This window comes from Garra rufa, chromosome 1 (assembly GCF_049309525.1).
Source record: "Garra rufa chromosome 1, GarRuf1.0, whole genome shotgun sequence".
Classification (NCBI taxonomy): domain Eukaryota; kingdom Metazoa; phylum Chordata; class Actinopteri; order Cypriniformes; family Cyprinidae; genus Garra; species Garra rufa.
The window spans coordinates 54,421,395-54,438,495 of NC_133361.1; the positions used below are offsets into that span (position 1 = coordinate 54,421,395).

Genomic DNA, 17,101 nt, shown 5'->3' on the forward strand with positions numbered 1-17,101 from the left:
TGTTTTCCACTGCCAATTAGGACTTTATGCTGGTGTTCATCTTTTTTTACATAACTTAAGAGGAGAAACAGTGCCTGGTAGATTAAATGACTTGCAGTTTTTTCCCTGGATATAGGGATATAGGGTTTAGATTAACAAAAAAAAAACCATAATATTAAAGGTCACTGACATAGAGGTCAAGATGTGTTATAAATAGGTTGTCTCACATGTGAGAGTTTCCCCCAACTTTCTTCTTGCAACCCTTTAGTTTGAGCTAGATTTATGTAATGTGCAGGCTATTGCTGTCTCAGTTTCCTCCTTCAGAGCTGCCGTAGGCATCTTGGTGTCCTCTTTTACTATGGCTCTTCTTGTCTGAATACTCGGATTTGGAGGACAGCCAGTTCTGGGCAGATTCACAGGTGTTCCTCATTTTCTCACTTTTAATGATGGACTTGGCACAAAAATTGAGTTCAGTACACTCTACAAGCAACAAATGCCACCTACTACCTATGGACCAAACTAAGACCTGGCTCTGTGGTGGCTCTCTAGTCATGGAAAGGCAAACCAGTTTTTAGAAGGCTCGCTAGTCAAAACAACTCCAAACTGGCAATAGCATTGGCTCTGAACTAGCACCCGGTTCATGCTGGTGGAAAAAGGGTAACATTCTACTCACCAGGCGTCTTTTGGGTCCCAAAATGAAGCTCCAAGTCTAGGTATTTCACCATGTCACTCAGCTTGTCATAATCGGAGTCTTCTTCCAACTGCAGTGAGAAACCACATCTGTCCTTACATTCTTCATTCTAACAGACTGAGACAAACTCATAACGATGGACATCCTGAAATGTTCCATCATTACAATAGACCAATGGCATACTACACAAGCAATTCACACAAACACTCAAGCTGAAACTTCTTACCTGTCCCCAAATGGTTCCTTCAGAATTTTCCACTTGTTCCCATCGTAGCCGCTTTACACTCATATGACTGGAATCTGATTTTTGTGGTGAAGCCTTTGGGAGTGGAGGAGGCATGCAAGGTGGTGGTAAAGGTGGAGGAGGAGGTGGCTCCACGGTGGACCCTTCAATGGGGTGGTGAGTTTGAGGTTGGAGTGTACTAGGTGGTTGTGTTTGGGACTGGGCCTCATGGTGGCTGTGATGGTGGTGACGATGTTCGTGGTACATTGGTTGAGGGCTCTGTCTGGACTGTGAAATGGGAATCTGTGGGGTTGAGCGATGCTGTTGCTGCTGCTGAATCTTCTGCTGCTGAATCTGCTGCTGAATCTGTTGTTGCTGCTGAGCTTGGTGCTGCTGAATCTGCTGTTGCTGAAGCTGTTGCTGCTGCTGAAGCTGTTGTTGAAGCTGTTGCTGCTGCTGCTGTAGTTGTTGTTGCTGCTGCATCTGCTGAAGCTGCTGTTGCTGCTGTTGTGAAGGATGAGGCTGGAAGGTTGACAGAATCTGTTGGGTCTGGTGAGGTTGGTGAGGCTGGTGGATCTGGTGGTACTGCGGAGCTGACTGGATTGGCTGAACTTGGTGTATGTGTTCAATCTGGTGAATGTGGCGGGTTGGCGGAGGAGGCTGGGTCGGTGGGTAGGCTTGATGAGCTTGATGCATCTGGTGGAGATACTGTTGCGGAGTCTGTGGAGATGGTTGAATAGCTTGAGACGCTGCTTGAGTTACGTGTGCCCGATGCATTTGTCTGTCCACCCTCTCTAGTCTCTCAATTCGCTCCATACGCTCCATGCGTTCCAAACGCTGGATCTGCTCCAATCGGTCAAGTCTATCCATGGAGCTTGAGAGGTGAGCCTGATGACTCTGATGCATCTGATAGGCATGGTGTAATTGTTGATCTGGATGCAAGGGTTGGGGATGCATGTCATAGATATGCCTATCAGAGCGTTCCTTTCTTTCAATCCTATCAAGCCTATCCATGGAGCTAGAGAGTTGTGTCTGAATAGTCTGGTGTGAGTGATGGCTTGGGTGCACTTTGATAGACTGAGAATGGTGACTTGGTTTATTTTGATGGATTGGATGCATCTGGTGATCCTGTTGCACCTGGTGGTGTTGATGAACCTGGTGAGCTGGATGAACCTGATGGTGCATCTCGTAGATTGCATGACTAGAGATAGGTGACTGGTTCATTTCTGGAGAGGGCATAGGGGGCAGAGACTGATGCATCTGCTGCTGAGATTGCTGAGGGTGGCTGGCTGTTGGTTGAACTGGAAGCGAGTGGTGCTCCTGAAGGATTTGGACTTGGTCTATCAGCTCATCATGTGTAGGCAACACCTTGTGAATGGACTGTCTTTTTGGAGGTGGGTTAGCTCTTGGCGGAGGTGGCGGAGGAGGTCCCGGGTGGCGACGGAAGGTCAGCTGTCGGGGTGCATGTTCAGGGGTGAATCCAGCAGGTGGAGGGGGGTCATTAAATTGGACAGGTGGAGGGGGAGGAGGAGTCAGAGGGGGTGGAGGAATGTGCTCAGAGCTGGAGGAGTAGGTAAGAGAGCTGGCATCCTCACTGCTACTTTGTACTTCGCTTGGACTGCTTAGCTCGGGAGGCATGTACGGACCCTCTTCCTCCTCCTCCTCCTCCTCCTCTTCCTCCTCTACCTCCTCTTCCTCATTCTGGAATGTCATCTGGACAAAATCCTGGTGTAATTTTAAAGTAAAATAGCATTAGCATTGAGCATTGAGTTTTTGCAATAGTCAATTGAAGATTTTTTTAAAAGATAAAAGCAAATATCAAATCAGTAAACCATTTTAATATACAAACCTCTTCATAGTCATTCTCTGGTGACAGGAAGTCATCCACAGATAGCTGCTGTCCTAGCTGTTCGCTCAGAGCCTCCATGAACAAATCTGTGTCAGCGGTACGGGGTGGACGTGAGAAGGTGTAGCGCTTCTTCCGAATAGGTGGACTAGGTGGGTAGTCCGGAGGAGAGGGTGGAGAGAGAGGTGGGCTGTCTAAACTGATGTATGGGTTGGACTCAGCACTGGTTTGAGAGGGAAGGCCTGGAGGGTAGCAGGGGCACTGGGGACTCAGTGGAGGCTCCTGCATCCAAGAATCAGGTTCTGGAGGAGGTGGTGGTGGAGGCGGTGGCACAGGCTGTGCTGATGCAGATTTGCGACTACCTGAGAGATGAAGATGGAAAAGCACAGGTTAAGAGGATTAAATATCTCTATTATTAGACTACCTTTTCTACCTATTACACAAATAATCAACTTTCAAGGATTTTCTAAAATTCACAAACTGCACCTGAAGTGGCCCGAACAGATGGAGAGGAAGAGTGTGCCCTGATGGACTGTGAGGAAGTATGCGGGAAGATGTCTATGTTAACCAGAGTTTCAGGAGCTGGAGGAGGTCGACTCTTCAGGGATTTGGATCTCTTCCCAGCATAGACATTCTCCAGCTCAGCATACACAGCTGACAGCTAGATAGAGCACAGGGACTAGGTTGTTAATATAAAGGCAGTGCACTTGCTCAACCACTTTAATGTTTGTAAACCTGTCAAAATCAAAGAAGAGTGCTCACATTAGTCAGATTATTTGGCGTCTCTGGTAAGGATGTTCCATCCCCTGATTGTCTCTCGCCAGGAGTCAGTCGCATAGGTGCCAATTCCACTGGCTCAGTGCAAATCCCTCATGAAGTAAGAAAGTAGCCCATTAACTCTCATTTCAATTTGCCAAGAAAGCTGCAGTTTTTAATGATGTCACATAATGGGCTTTTGCACCGCTTAGAGAACCATTTTCTCCCTCAGGACATTTTTCTGGTTGCATTTGTGCCAACAGCAAGAACTCTGAAGCGCCCGACAGTGACGCCTTTATGTGTGGCATTTACAAACGTCAACAACCAGTGAAAAAAACGCTGTGATTGGAGCCGTTTTAGTTGTGCCTTGGGTTTCGTAAGATAGAATGTAAATGCACAATTTACGTGATTTGAAAGAGCATGAAAATCTGACTAAAGAGGAAACTTTTCATAGTTCATAGAACTATTGGCAGAAGTAACCACTTGTTGGCTTGTTCGCAGCACAGGAACTAAGAACATATTTAGTTCTAGGTACTCTGTTTGGGGGAACTAAATTAGCTCCTACTTCAGAGTAGGGTCTAAAACAGTTCTATAGGAACTACCAGTGACATAAGTGTAAGCTGATTGGCCAAACGTATACAAAACACCAGCTACCCAGCATTTTTAAAAAGCCATATAAATTATTTACTTCAAGAACAGCGATAATGGCATTTAGCTACCTGTTGTCTGCAGGATTGTGTTATTTTCTTAGACTCGATAATATGTAACACTGCAAGTTGTCATAGGAGATTTAGTCAAATGTCCATGCTCTTTATACCAGTTGTCTGCAGGGTTGTGTTCTTTTCTTAGACTCAATGATATCTAACACTGCAAGTTGTCATAGGAGATTTAGTCAAATGTCCATGCTCTTTTAATTGCGTAAATTGTGCATTTACATTCCATCTCCGTTATCATAAAATCTACGACACACAACAAGAACAGCTCCGATCACGCTGTCCTCCATTCACTGGTTGTTGACATTTGTAAATGCCATGCTGTCAGCCACTTCAGAGTTCCTGCTGCCGGTACAAATGCAAATGGCGTGAGGGGAAAATTGGTTCTCTAGGAAACAACCTGCTGGCTAGTTCCTAGGATTAGGACAAGTTCCTAGAACTACATGGTGCGAAAGACCCCAATAGTGTTTGAAGACAGCTTACCCATGCCCAGGTGAGTGCCGATAACCAGATCATCTGAGCTGCGTCCTCTCACACTGCTCCTGTAGGTGGTTCCTGTTACCTTCATGGAGCTGCTGCGCCTATGAGGCTCATGGGCTGGATGTTCAGGTTCTGCTGTTGGCACCACCAATAATAAATACATGCAAGCATACATATATCCTCTAAACCGATTGAATAGGAACAACAAGACAAAGTAGGGCTCACGTGTAACTTTATAGCCAAGGAAGCGGGAGATTTTGTTCTGGCAGTGTTCCTGCTCCTCGTAGGTCAGCAGCTGGTAAACAAACTGCCAAATCACCTGTTTTGCTGGGGTATCCAACACAGGGAAGACGTCCACAATCAAAGTGTCTACATTTCTGAATGTCAAGAAAAATAAATCAAATCAGGTTTCACACAAAGTTCAGGAATGCTCTCAGAATACCCTTTCTTTCTTTTACTAAAATATTATGGGTATGTCCTTCACCTGTGCTGGAAGAAGGCCTCCAGAGCTTTGCAGATGGTGTATCTCTCTTGGAGCGTAAGAAGGTGCTCAAGCTGCTGACTGAAGGTGCGACCTTGTACGCGGATACTGGGAGGCAAGATCTCAGCGACCCACTGTAGAGAGCTAAGTACAGGAGCACGGGAGCGGGGAGAAACCTCAACCTGTTCAGGTTCGGTCATGGTGAAGGCTGGCGGGCCATCTTCAACCACCAGGCTGGGCATTGCCCCACTCCCCTGCAGCATGGACACTACCTTCTCATGTGAACAGCTCCTGAGAGGATGTACAAAAATACGAAGCATATACAATGTGGACTTTTAAGATCATGAACATGAAGAACCTAACGTATGCCTAATAATAGTGATGCTTTCTTTAGACATTATTACAATTCCACTTTAGGATATAAGCAATGTATTCCAATGCAACCCAACCACAAGCCTCACCTCATATCCAACCCATTGAGAAACAGGATGCGATCTCCAGGTTTGAGACCCGCCTTCTCAGCAGGGCTGCCTGCAGGGGGAATGGCAACAAATCAAGCAGAAAGTAACTACTGACAGCAGATCATACGGGCTCCAACTGAGATTAAGCTGTGCTCATGAAATGCCCTTTTGAAATGACGTGAAATCTCTAAGTCAAGACGCTCCAGCTCGAGTGTTTGTCACATCCTGCCCAAGTATGGATGTCTCTTTTTGGCTTTTGAGGGCTGGATGTGGGAAAAGTGTGAATCTAAAAGGATTTGTGCTAGATAAAAACAGAGCTCGACCACCTGTGCCCCTCTGACTCAGACTGTGGAGAGTCTTCTGTTGTGTCTTGTTGTTTCTCTCTCTCGTCTCCTGCTGTTCTCGCACACTGCCAGTTTCTGCCGCCTAACTTTTTAATGGCCGCCATGAGTCAGAAATGACAGAACTTTCATGACTTCAGCATTCACGTCATCTGCTTCAGTAATATGTCTGATAATTGACTCCCCTTCACTTGTTTCATGTCCAAAATATATTTTTTTCCTCTTTTTAAAATAGCCTTGTGTTGTTGTAGGATGTCAACTAAAATAAATGCAGCACAAGACACACGCTCTTCCCTTATAAAAACAAAAGACAATGTTTGAAAATACTTAGAGAACAGAGATAATCTATCTACCTATCTACAGTTGAAGTCAAAAATTATTTTAGCAAAATAAGAGAGATCATACAAAATGCATGTTATTTTTTATTTTGTACTTACCTGAATAAGATATTTCACATAAAAGACGATTAAAGAGAAAATAGAGTAGTTCAATTAATAAAATGATCCCATTCAAAAGTTTGCATACACTTGATTCTTAATACTGTGTTGTTACCTGAATGATCCACAGCTGTTTTTTGTTTAGTGATGGTTGTTCATGAACACTTAAACTGCTTGCTGTTTTTCAGAAAAATCCTTACATTTCCACAAATTCTTTGGTTTTCACCATTTTGCGTATTTAAACCCTTTCCAAAAATGTCTTTCCAAATATGATTTTGAGATCCATCTTTTCACACTGAGGGCAACTGAGGGACTCTTATGCAACTATTATAGAAAGGTTCAAACACTTCAGAATAAAAAAAAAAAAAAAAAAAAAAAAACGATGCATTAAGAGCCAGGGGTGAAAACTTTTGAATGGAATGAGGGTGTGGATATTTTTCTTATTCTGCTTATTTTTTTCATTTAGTACTGCCCTTCAGAAGCTACAGAAGATCCTTACATGTTCCCCAGAAGACAAAATAAGTTAAATTTACCCTGATCTTAATGCATCAAGGTTTCCTTCTTGAGCGTCAGCGAGCGTTTGAACCTTCTGTAATAGCTGCATATGAGTCCCTCAGTTGTCCTCAGTGTGAAAAGATGGATCTCAAGATCAATACAGTCATTGTTGGAAAGAGTTCAAATACACAAAAATGTTGAAAAACCAAAGAGTTTGTGGAAACTCAAGGATTTTATGATGAACCGAAGGCAGTTTAAGCGTTCAGGTTAAACAAGGGACTCATAAACAACTATCACTGAACAAAAACACAGCTGTGGATCATTGAGGTAACAACACAGTATTAGGAATTAAGTGTATGTTAACTTTTGAATGGAATCATTTTTATAAATTCAGCTATTATTTTCTCTTGTGGACTATATGTAAACGTCTTTTATGTTTATCTATCTATCTATCTATCTTGATTAAATATTATGTTTCAACATTAAATTAAGACACTTAACTTACAATCATGACATTTTGGTTCATACCTGGTATTACAGAGTCGATCCAGACTGGAGCATGGCCACGCAGAGTAAACCCAAAACTCTGGTTCCCTTTGTACACCCGTACTGTCCTAGTGAAATATGATCATGTAAAGAATAAAAAAACATCTTGAAAACAAGTGAATACAACCCCTAGATGTCAAGCAGAACATCTTGAATCTTTATATAATGCAGATTAACTAATATAACTGTTTCTTAAATTATATCTATTTTTTTTATTATTGAAAAATCTATATGATATAGATACAATACACCCGCGTACATGTATATAGTATCTATACAAGTTGAAAATGCGGCATAAAGGGATGTTTTTTGTTATAGTACGTGAGTGTAATTTTACTGAACAGTGACAAAATGTGTTTTAACTCAAATGTCACAGATATTATATAATCAATACTGTTTGTTGTGTTCTTTATAGTTAGTGTTAATAATAGATACAGTCAGGAAAGCTCTGAACCTGCAGTACAGCTGGGATCCTGGATCCTCTTTGTGGCTTAATGAATATTTATGTGTATCAGCTGACATTATGCAAACAGCAAGCAATTCTTCAGTCCAATAAATCCATAATTTCAGTTTTAATAAGAAACTACACCTGCATTCTTGGAAGCATATCATTAAGTGTGTATTGTACAAATGATTGACAAAATTTCACATCCTCCCACCTTTTCCTATTGATGCATCGGACACAAGCTTAACAGAAAATTAATTCATGCTTATGAATTACTGTACACAAGTATAGTAACGTTTAAAGCATAATACAGGCTTTAATGAGGAGGAGGAATCTCAACGATGTGTCATATTTACGCTCTTACACATACACAGGTGTCAAACAGCATGTCTAAAAATATCATGAATTATAAGAGTGAAATATTGCAGTGGCATAAAATCTACATCATTTACAGCCTACAACAGTTGTCAAATTGGAAATCCAACAAGAAGGGATGAATTTCTTTAAATCAATGCATCAGTTAATCTATTTATGTGTCAATTTATCAATTCATATATATATCCATTACCCAGTATTATATTTATATGACTCTAATTAAGTAACAAAGACATATGAAAATAAAAGGATAAATAAAATGGAAGGGTAACACTTTATTTTAGTGTTCTTGTTACATAGTACACGCACTTATAATAGTAACAACAGTTAATTATGCATAATTACACGAAGTTAACCCTGAACCAAACCCTAATAGTATGTTGTACATGTTACACTGTAAAAAGGACACCTTAAAATAAAGTGTAACCAATAAAAGCATAAATACATGGTTACACTGTATTTTAAGGTGTCTTTGTTACAGTGTAATTATACATTTAAGTACTGATTAATATTAATTAACTACATGTACTTACTATATGGTTAGGGTTACTTGCATGCAATTATGCATAATTCTTATTATAATAGTAAGTATATGTAACAAGTAACATTTTAAAATAAAGTGTTATCATGCACATAAATAAAAATAATTTCAACAAAATAAAATAGTACACAAAAAAAAGTTTGTGTAGTATATGTATTGAAAACCTCTGATTTTCTGGAATACATAAAACTTGAAAATGTAGATGTCTACAAAAGAAAACTACTAAAGAAGACACCAAAAAAACCTAAATATAAACCCTTATAACATCAAAGGACAAAATATGAAAGCAAAAGACCATTAGAGATTCTACAGCATCAGTAACAAATGCAGAAAAAAGACCAAAGGAAATTGTGTAACTGTTCCCAGTGTGACACTTTCACTGACCTGCGGGTAGAGAAGGAGCTGGAATGGCCTGCGATGAGCGAGGTGGTCTTGCGGAGGCCACGGGCAGGAGGCATGACCACTTCTTCGTTGGCAGTCCGGGGCACAGAGCTGGCTCGGGTGGACACAGATAGCAGCCGTTCAGGGTGGTCTTCGCTCCGGCTGCGCCGTAGACGATTGTTCCTGTGCTCGCTGAAGCTCCGGCCCCTCAAGCGACTGATCAAACTCTGGGAGACCATCTCATCAAATCGCTGCCTGTGCTTCTTAGGGATGAAGATCCTGACAAACATGGCACACACACAGCAGATGGAGTCACAGAGGAGAAACTGTTCAGCCGTGTGAACATACTCTCAAGCCTGCTGAGAGAAACACTGGATGGCGGCACACGGGCAAATGGAGGAGGAGGGACAGCTATGAGAAAGTCTGCTATAATTACACCGGATTACGGAGATGTTTGTGACCTGCTATAAAAGAAAAGAGAGCTCGTGTGATGCAATGAAGCGTTTGTTTTCTGTCCTGTGAAGAGGGGCGGGTAAAAATATCCCGTTTGATCAACTTCAAAAGCTAAGCAGGTGACTTCAGAAAGATGTCTGATGGGCATTTTGAAGTCCTGAGAGGATGAATGATTAAAGTGAAAGCGAGAGCGCTTTTTAGCCCTCTGAGATATAAGCCCTCTTTGAATTTTTAATTCTCACCATCCTTTAAAACCAAATTTAAAGATCTAAACATCATCTACTGACTCAATCTGTTAGTGAAAAGACAAATTTAAAGATATCTTATAAAGGAATGAACCCATGCATCATGATGGGCACTGTCACAACACAGCATCAGGACAGGATGCACAGCCCAGAAGCAGCTCAACAGCTTCTGGGTTAATCTTCCAGCTGCAATCATCTCTAACACTGCTTCAGAACTGCTTTTGCTTCTGGACACAAATCTTACTTTGGACAACATATGGCGAGCCAACACGGAGCCAAAATGGAGTACAGTCCAAAAAAAAAAGGTACTTAAAATAAAACAATAAAAATTGATTAACCAACTATGCAAGCCCATTTCCGCCATGTAAAAAAAAAAAAATGCCTTCAATTTCACATAATGATGACATACTTACATAAGTCATAACTACGAGATAAAAAGTAAAAATTATCACATACTTAAAAAGTCAAATTATGACTTACAAAGTAGAAATTATGACTTACAAAGTAGAAATTATGACTTAAGTCATAATTACAAGAAAAAAAAGAAATTATGACTTAAGTTCTAATTACGGGAATTTTTTTTTATTATTACTTATAAAATTTAAATTATGACTTAAGTCATAATTACGAGAAAAAGTCGATAATGACTTAAGTCATAATTACGGGAAAACAAATTATTCAAAACAATTATGAAAATGATGACTTATAAAATTTAAATTATGACTAAAGTCATAATTACGAGATAAAAAGCCAAAATTATGACTTATAAAGTAGAAATTCTAAGATAAAAAGTTGAAATTATGATTTACGAAATTATACTTTTTATGACTTACTAAATCGAAATTATGACTTCAAAAGTCATAGTTATGAGATAAATCTAAATTATGACTTTAAAAGTCATAATTACGTGATAAAAAGTCGAACTTTATGAGTTAAGTCATAAAAAAATTATGAGATAAAAAGTGGAAACTGACTTAAGTCATAATTACGAGATTTAAAGTCACAATCTTAAAAAAATTAAGTCATATTTAGACATTTTGTCTCGTAATGATGACTTAAGAAGGTCATAATTTTGACTTTTTATCTCAGAATTATGACTCAAGTATGTCATAATTTTGACTTCTCATAATTACAAATTTTAAAGTCATAATTTTGATTTATCTAATAACTATGACTTTTAAAGTCATAATTTCGATTTAGTAAGTCATAAAAAGCAGGTATAATTTAAGTCATAATTTCGTAATTATGACTTAAGTATGTCATAATTTTGACTTCTTATCTCATAATTATGACTTTTAAAGTCATAATTTCGATTTAGTAAATCATAATTTTATATCTTTATATCTCATTAAGACTTTTAAAGGCATAATTTCAATATAGTAAGTTATAATTTTGACTTTTTATCTTGTAATTATGACTTAAGCAGGTTATAATTGTGACTTTTTATCTCATAATTATGACTTTTAAAGTCATAATTTTGATTTATCTCATAACTATGACTTTTAAAGTCATAATTTCGATTTAGTAAGTCATAAAAAGTATAATTTCGTAAGTCATAATTTCGACATTTTGTCTTGTAATCATGACTTAAGTATGTCATAAATTTGACTTCTTATCTCATAATTATGACTTTTAAGTCATAATTTCGATTTAGTAAATCATAATTTTATATCTTTATATCTCATTAAGACTTTTAAAGGCATAATTTCGATTTAGTAAATCATAATTTTATATCTTTATATCTCATTAAGACTTTTAAAGGCATAATTTCAATATAGTAAGTTATAATTTTGACTTTTTATCTTGTAATTATGACTTAAGCAGGTTATAATTGTGACTTTTTATCTCATAATTATGACTTTTAAAGTCATAATTTAGATTTATCTAATAACTATGACTTTTAAAGTCATAATTTCGATTTAGTAAGTCATAAAAAGCAGGTATAATTTAAGTCATAATTTCGTAATTATGACTTAAGTATGTCATAATTTTGACTTCTTATCTCATAATTATGACTTTTAAAGTCATAATTTCGATTTAGTAAATCATAATTTTATATCTTTATATCTCATTAAGACTTTTAAAGGCATAATTTCAATATAGTAAGTTATAATTTTGACTTTTTATCTTGTAATTATGACTTAAGCAGGTTATAATTGTGACTTTTTATCTCATAATTATGACTTTTAAAGTCATAATTTTGATTTATCTCATAACTATGACTTTTAAAGTCATAATTTCGATTTAGTAAGTCATAAAAAGTATAATTTCGTAAGTCATAATTTCGACATTTTGTCTTGTAATCATGACTTAAGTATGTCATAATTTTGACTTCTTATCTCATAATTATGACTTAAGTCATAATTTCGATTTAGTAAATCATAATTTTATATCTTTATATCTCATCAAGTATCTCATATCTCATCTCATCAAGACTTTTAAAGGCATAATTTCAATATAGTAAGTTATAATTTTGACTTTTTATCTTGTAACTATGACTTAAGCAGAATATAATTGTGAATTTTTATCTCATAATTATGACTTTTAAAGTCATAATTTCAATATAGTAAGTCATAATTAGACATTTTATCTCGCAATTTCGGCTTTTTAAGGCATTCGTTTTTTTTACGTGGCAGAAATGGGCTTCCATACCAAACAATAACAATAATACTAATAAATAGTAAACAAAATATAAATACTATAAATATTTTAAAAACAATAATCCAGAGACATCAACAACAAAATATATTAGATGAACTTTCCCTTGATGAGTCTGTTTATTTAGCCATTCTATTCACTTTTTGCGTCTGAAAAACATTTTAGACCTTGAACTTCCGTTTTTGAGGTAACTCTACAGCATCGCTGTTGAAGAGTTATTAGCTGGTGAAGTGGATTTACTTATTGTAGAGTTAATAAAAGTTATCATGTGCATTGCAATGTTGAAGCAGATTTTTTCTTAAACTAGCCATTCATTCATAAATGTGTACAATCTTCATGCTGTGGAAACCCATTGAATTACCTCTTTAATGCATCTAATCACAAGAACATTGTAAATCACAAATTGAAATGTTCTTAATTGTAATTGCAATTGTAAACAAACATTTCAGCCATTCTATACAACTTATGCTGGTTTTCTTGCATCTGAAGAGCTCATGGCCCAGAAGTGATACTGAGACATTACAATCCAAGAAAAACAAAACTAATACCAACTTAAAACCAATATTTTTAAGCTTATAAATCAAACATGATCAACTCAATAATGTACTCAAGTACTACCGTGCCATGGAAGTTTTATAACTGCATGCTCTCATCAGTGAATGAATTTAATTCAACTTAAATCCACATTTCTCTCAAAGTTAACTTTTATTCAGTTCAGGATGCCCTCAATTAGAAGGAGGTCATAGGAAATCTAAAATTAACCCCGAGTCAGAGAGGGGAGGGAATGCAGATCAAGGACACACTTTTCAAAATGAATGAAGGTGGGAATGAAGAACGTATTCAACAATGTCAAATATAAAAGATGTCTATTAACAAGTCAAGTGATCTCTAAACCTATTTAGTTCATCTTTTGAATGTGTCTCCTCACATTAGCAAAGCATGCCGTGCATTTAGAAATTGAGTAGCACTCTCTTCACAAGTCAACAGCAAGGCCAAATGAGGAGTTAATACAAATGTAAAGCTAAATGGCAATAGCAAACAGAAAGAATTTCACCGTAGATCTCCAAACTGATGTGTTTTCTATTTGCGCTGTATCTGTAAAGTCTAATATTGCATGAAACTGCATACAATTATAAAGAGTTCTAAAGAGTTTGATCAAACCTCAATCTTCTGATTGATCCTCAAAGGTTTTTTCTTACCGAAAACGCTTGGAGAAACCCCTGTCACGCCCCATCTCTCCTTTAAATTAAGATACGTCTCAAACGAAACGATGAGATGTTCTTGATCTTGATGTAGGAGTCTTCACAAAGCTGGAATAACCATTCAGTAAACAGAACAGGATAATCATCAAAGCCATTATCTCCAGAATCCAGATGAGGAGATGTTTATTAGCGCCAACTTGAGGAGCGATGACGTTGCATGGACGAAGAAGAAAACTTCAGGTCACGTCATCGCCGAGTCAGCTTTGGCAAGGTCGCCCACATCTCCGTGCTGAGTTGCCTTGGGGAGTTTAACATTAAAAAGGAGTCTACATCCAAAACCGTAGACCGGATGACTTCAGTTGCAGATGAGAGGCAAAGTTGCAGCTGCTTCAGATGTGAAGGGAGAGAATAGAATGGAAGAGTGGAGCAGGAACAAAGAGAGTGTGGAAAAAATAGACACCGTCCCACTGGAAATCTAAGGCAGGTCAGCATGACTTACTCAATCCGATCCACATAATTGTGCATGAGTTTCAGAAGATCCTCAAGTATCCAAGTTGAAGACGCAAAGACAAAAGTCTGCACATCCAAAACCAACTAGATACAAAATCTGAAGCCACAAAGAAACAATTCCTTCAAAATTCAAAGGAAGGTCCCACAGTCTTCCCAGCTGCTTTGTAGCTCAGCTGGAAACTCGCAACTTTAAAGCAAGAAAGTTGTTGTGTGGATTTTGTGCAAACTTCTGGTGCGTCACAGACCTAAGAGAGGGTTATTATAAGAAGTAGGCTGCTTAAAAATAGGGAGGTTCCATGGGGAGAACTGGGCGATTTTTTGCAGGGACGGAGTGCGGCACATAAGCTGGTCAGTCCTGAAGTGGACTGAAGGACTGTGAAAATGCAGGGGTGCATGCCAAATGCAAGTGATGTCGATGCAGCTCTCACTGAGATGCATTCATGCTGCTATGGAAGCTTGTTTCTGCCATGGTATAAGATATTATAAATTCAGTTTTTTTCTTTGCAATTCTGCAAATGTTAACTTACAATTCTGAGAGAAAAAAAGTTAGAATTGGGAAATAAAAAGAGGCAATTGCCTTTTTATGTTTTATTACTTGGCAAAAAAAAGTCATTGTAGTTAAAGTTACAGTCAGAATTCTTACTTTTCTACCTCAGAATTGTGAGTTTATATCTACCAATTCTCTTAATTCATACTTTCTTACAAAATTGTGCTATATTGTGCTTTTTTTAAGTTTATATCTTGCAATTCTGAATTGCAAGAAAAGTCCAAATTTTGAGGTAAATAGTCACAATTACCTCTTTTATTTTTATTCCATAGTGGTAAAAAACAAACTGAATTGCAAGAAGTTAACTCAGAATTGTTTGATATAAAAAAGAAGAAAGATTTAACAAAATCTGAATTTAAAAATGTATATCTCAGAATTCTGAGCAGTGAGAAAAAATTGGGAGATAAAAAGTTGCAGTTAACTTTTTTATTTATTTATTCTGTAGTGAACAAACACTCATTATTAAAATGACTCATTATATAAATTTAACAAAGAAAAACACTAAAAGACTAAATTTTTAAAGTTAAACTGCAAGAAAAAAATCTGAATGGTGAGATAAAGTTGGAATTACCTTTTTTTATTCTGTGGTAGAAAAAGCTCAGGATACAGAAAAAATACAAATTGCAAGATGTAAACTCAGAAAAGTGTGATAAAAACAAAAAAGAAAAACGAAAAAAGTCATTTTTTTAATTTATGAACTCTGAAAGTCTGAATTGTGAGATAAAAAGTCGCAATTACCTTTTTTATTTTCATTCTGTAGTGGGAACAAAAAAGTCAGAATACAGAAAAAAATCTGAATTGTGAGATAAAGTCGCAATTACTTTTTTTTTTGTGTGGTAGAAAAAATACAAATTGCAAGATGTAAACTCAGAAATGTGTGATATAAACACAAAAAAGAAAAATGAAAAAAGTCAAAATTTTAAAGTTTATGAACCGTGATGAAAAAAATCTGAATTGTGAGATAAAAAGTCACAATGTCCTACCAATTCCTTTTTATTCTGTGGTGGAAAAATAACGTAGAATATAGAAAACAAAAATCAGAATCGCAAGATGTAATGTAAACTTAGAATAGCATGATATAAAAAATCTATATTTTAAAGTTTCTGAACTGCGAGAAAAAAACCCCTGAATTGTGAGATAAAAAGTCACAATTATATTACATTTTTGATTTTTCCTTAGTAAAAAGAAAACCTCAGAATACAGAAAAAAAAGAAAAATTATAGAAAAGTCAAAATTTTAAAGTTTATCTCTTGCAATTCTGATCTGCGAGAAAAAAAATCTGAATTGTGAGATAAAAAGTCGCAATTACCTTTTTTACTTTCATTCTGTAGTGGGAACAAAAAACTCAGAATACAGAAAAAAAAAATCTGAATTGAAATGTAAACTCAATTTTGCGTGATTTAAACTTAAAAAAAGAAAAACAATAAAAAAGTCTGACAATTCTGAACTGCAAGAAAAAAAATTGAATTCCAAGATGTAAACTCAGAATTGCGTGATATGAACTCAAAAAAGAAAAAAAGAATTGTAAAGTATATATAGCAATTCTGAACTGCAAGAAAATAAAATTAATTGTGAGATAAAAAGTCGCAAATACCTTTTTTATTTAATAGTGGGGGGGAAACTCAGAATTGTGTGAAATGCACAAAAAAAAATATATATTTTAAAGCTTATATCTCACAATTCTGAACGGCGAGAAAAATTTAATCTGAATTGTGGCATTAAAAAGTCGCAATTTCCTTTTTAATTTTTATTCCGTAATGGAAAAAAAACTCAGAATACAAAAAAAAAGTGAATTGCGTGATATGAACTCAAACAAAGTATGAATTTTAAAGTTTATATCTTGCAATTCTGATCTCCACTGTGAGATAAAAAGTCACAATTACCTTTATTTTTTTATCCTGTGGCAGAAACATGCCCCCACAGTCTGAATTACCTTTTCATTCAATTCAAAGTCAAATCTGAACAATATTCTCAGTGGCATTCTGGTGCTTAAACTTGAAAAGAATTCATTCAGAAGTCATGCAACAAACATCACATAAAAATCAACTTGCCTCTAAACAAGGAGAACAATCAAAGCTTTGTGCAAGTACAAAACAATTTTCTTACTTGATAAAGAAGGCGTGCATGGTTCCCGATAACACTAGAGATAGGCCATCAAGGGTTAATCAGAACAAGTGTGAATCTAGGTATCTGGAGCATGCTGTTCTTCTTCGTAATTCACTCTTCATGGCGGTAAGGGTGATTTAAAAGTGCTCCCATTTTCAGAGTTTCCAAGCATCTATCTTTAAAAAAATA

At 36.8% G+C, this 17,101-nt stretch overlaps 1 protein-coding gene across 3 annotated transcripts in view; it reads right to left on the reverse strand.

Moving 5' to 3' along the window:
• The window catches only part of grid2ipa (glutamate receptor, ionotropic, delta 2 (Grid2) interacting protein, a), a 29,638-nt gene that overhangs the window by 6,012 nt on the left and 6,525 nt on the right, over positions 1–17,101 (reverse strand). The window contains exons 1-12 of one of the 3 annotated variants that reach the window (XM_073842830.1): positions 13,747–14,378; positions 9,195–9,470; positions 7,432–7,517; positions 5,631–5,700; positions 5,173–5,460; positions 4,914–5,065; positions 4,692–4,823; positions 3,502–3,608; positions 3,226–3,400; positions 2,743–3,101; positions 897–2,618; positions 653–740 (exon numbers count right to left, since the gene is read on the reverse strand). In XM_073842830.1, the coding sequence (XP_073698931.1) occupies positions 653–740; positions 897–2,618; positions 2,743–3,101; positions 3,226–3,400; positions 3,502–3,608; positions 4,692–4,823; positions 4,914–5,065; positions 5,173–5,460; positions 5,631–5,700; positions 7,432–7,517; positions 9,195–9,470; positions 13,747–13,781 (3,490 nt within the window). In that variant the 5' untranslated portion in view covers positions 13,782–14,378. Of the gene's footprint in view, positions 1–652; positions 741–896; positions 2,619–2,742; positions 3,102–3,225; positions 3,401–3,501; positions 3,609–4,691; positions 4,824–4,913; positions 5,066–5,172; positions 5,461–5,630; positions 5,701–7,431; positions 7,518–9,194; positions 9,471–13,746; positions 14,379–17,101 lie in introns of those variants that run through there. The other 2 variants (XM_073842839.1, XM_073842821.1) reach the window with 2 other exon arrangements.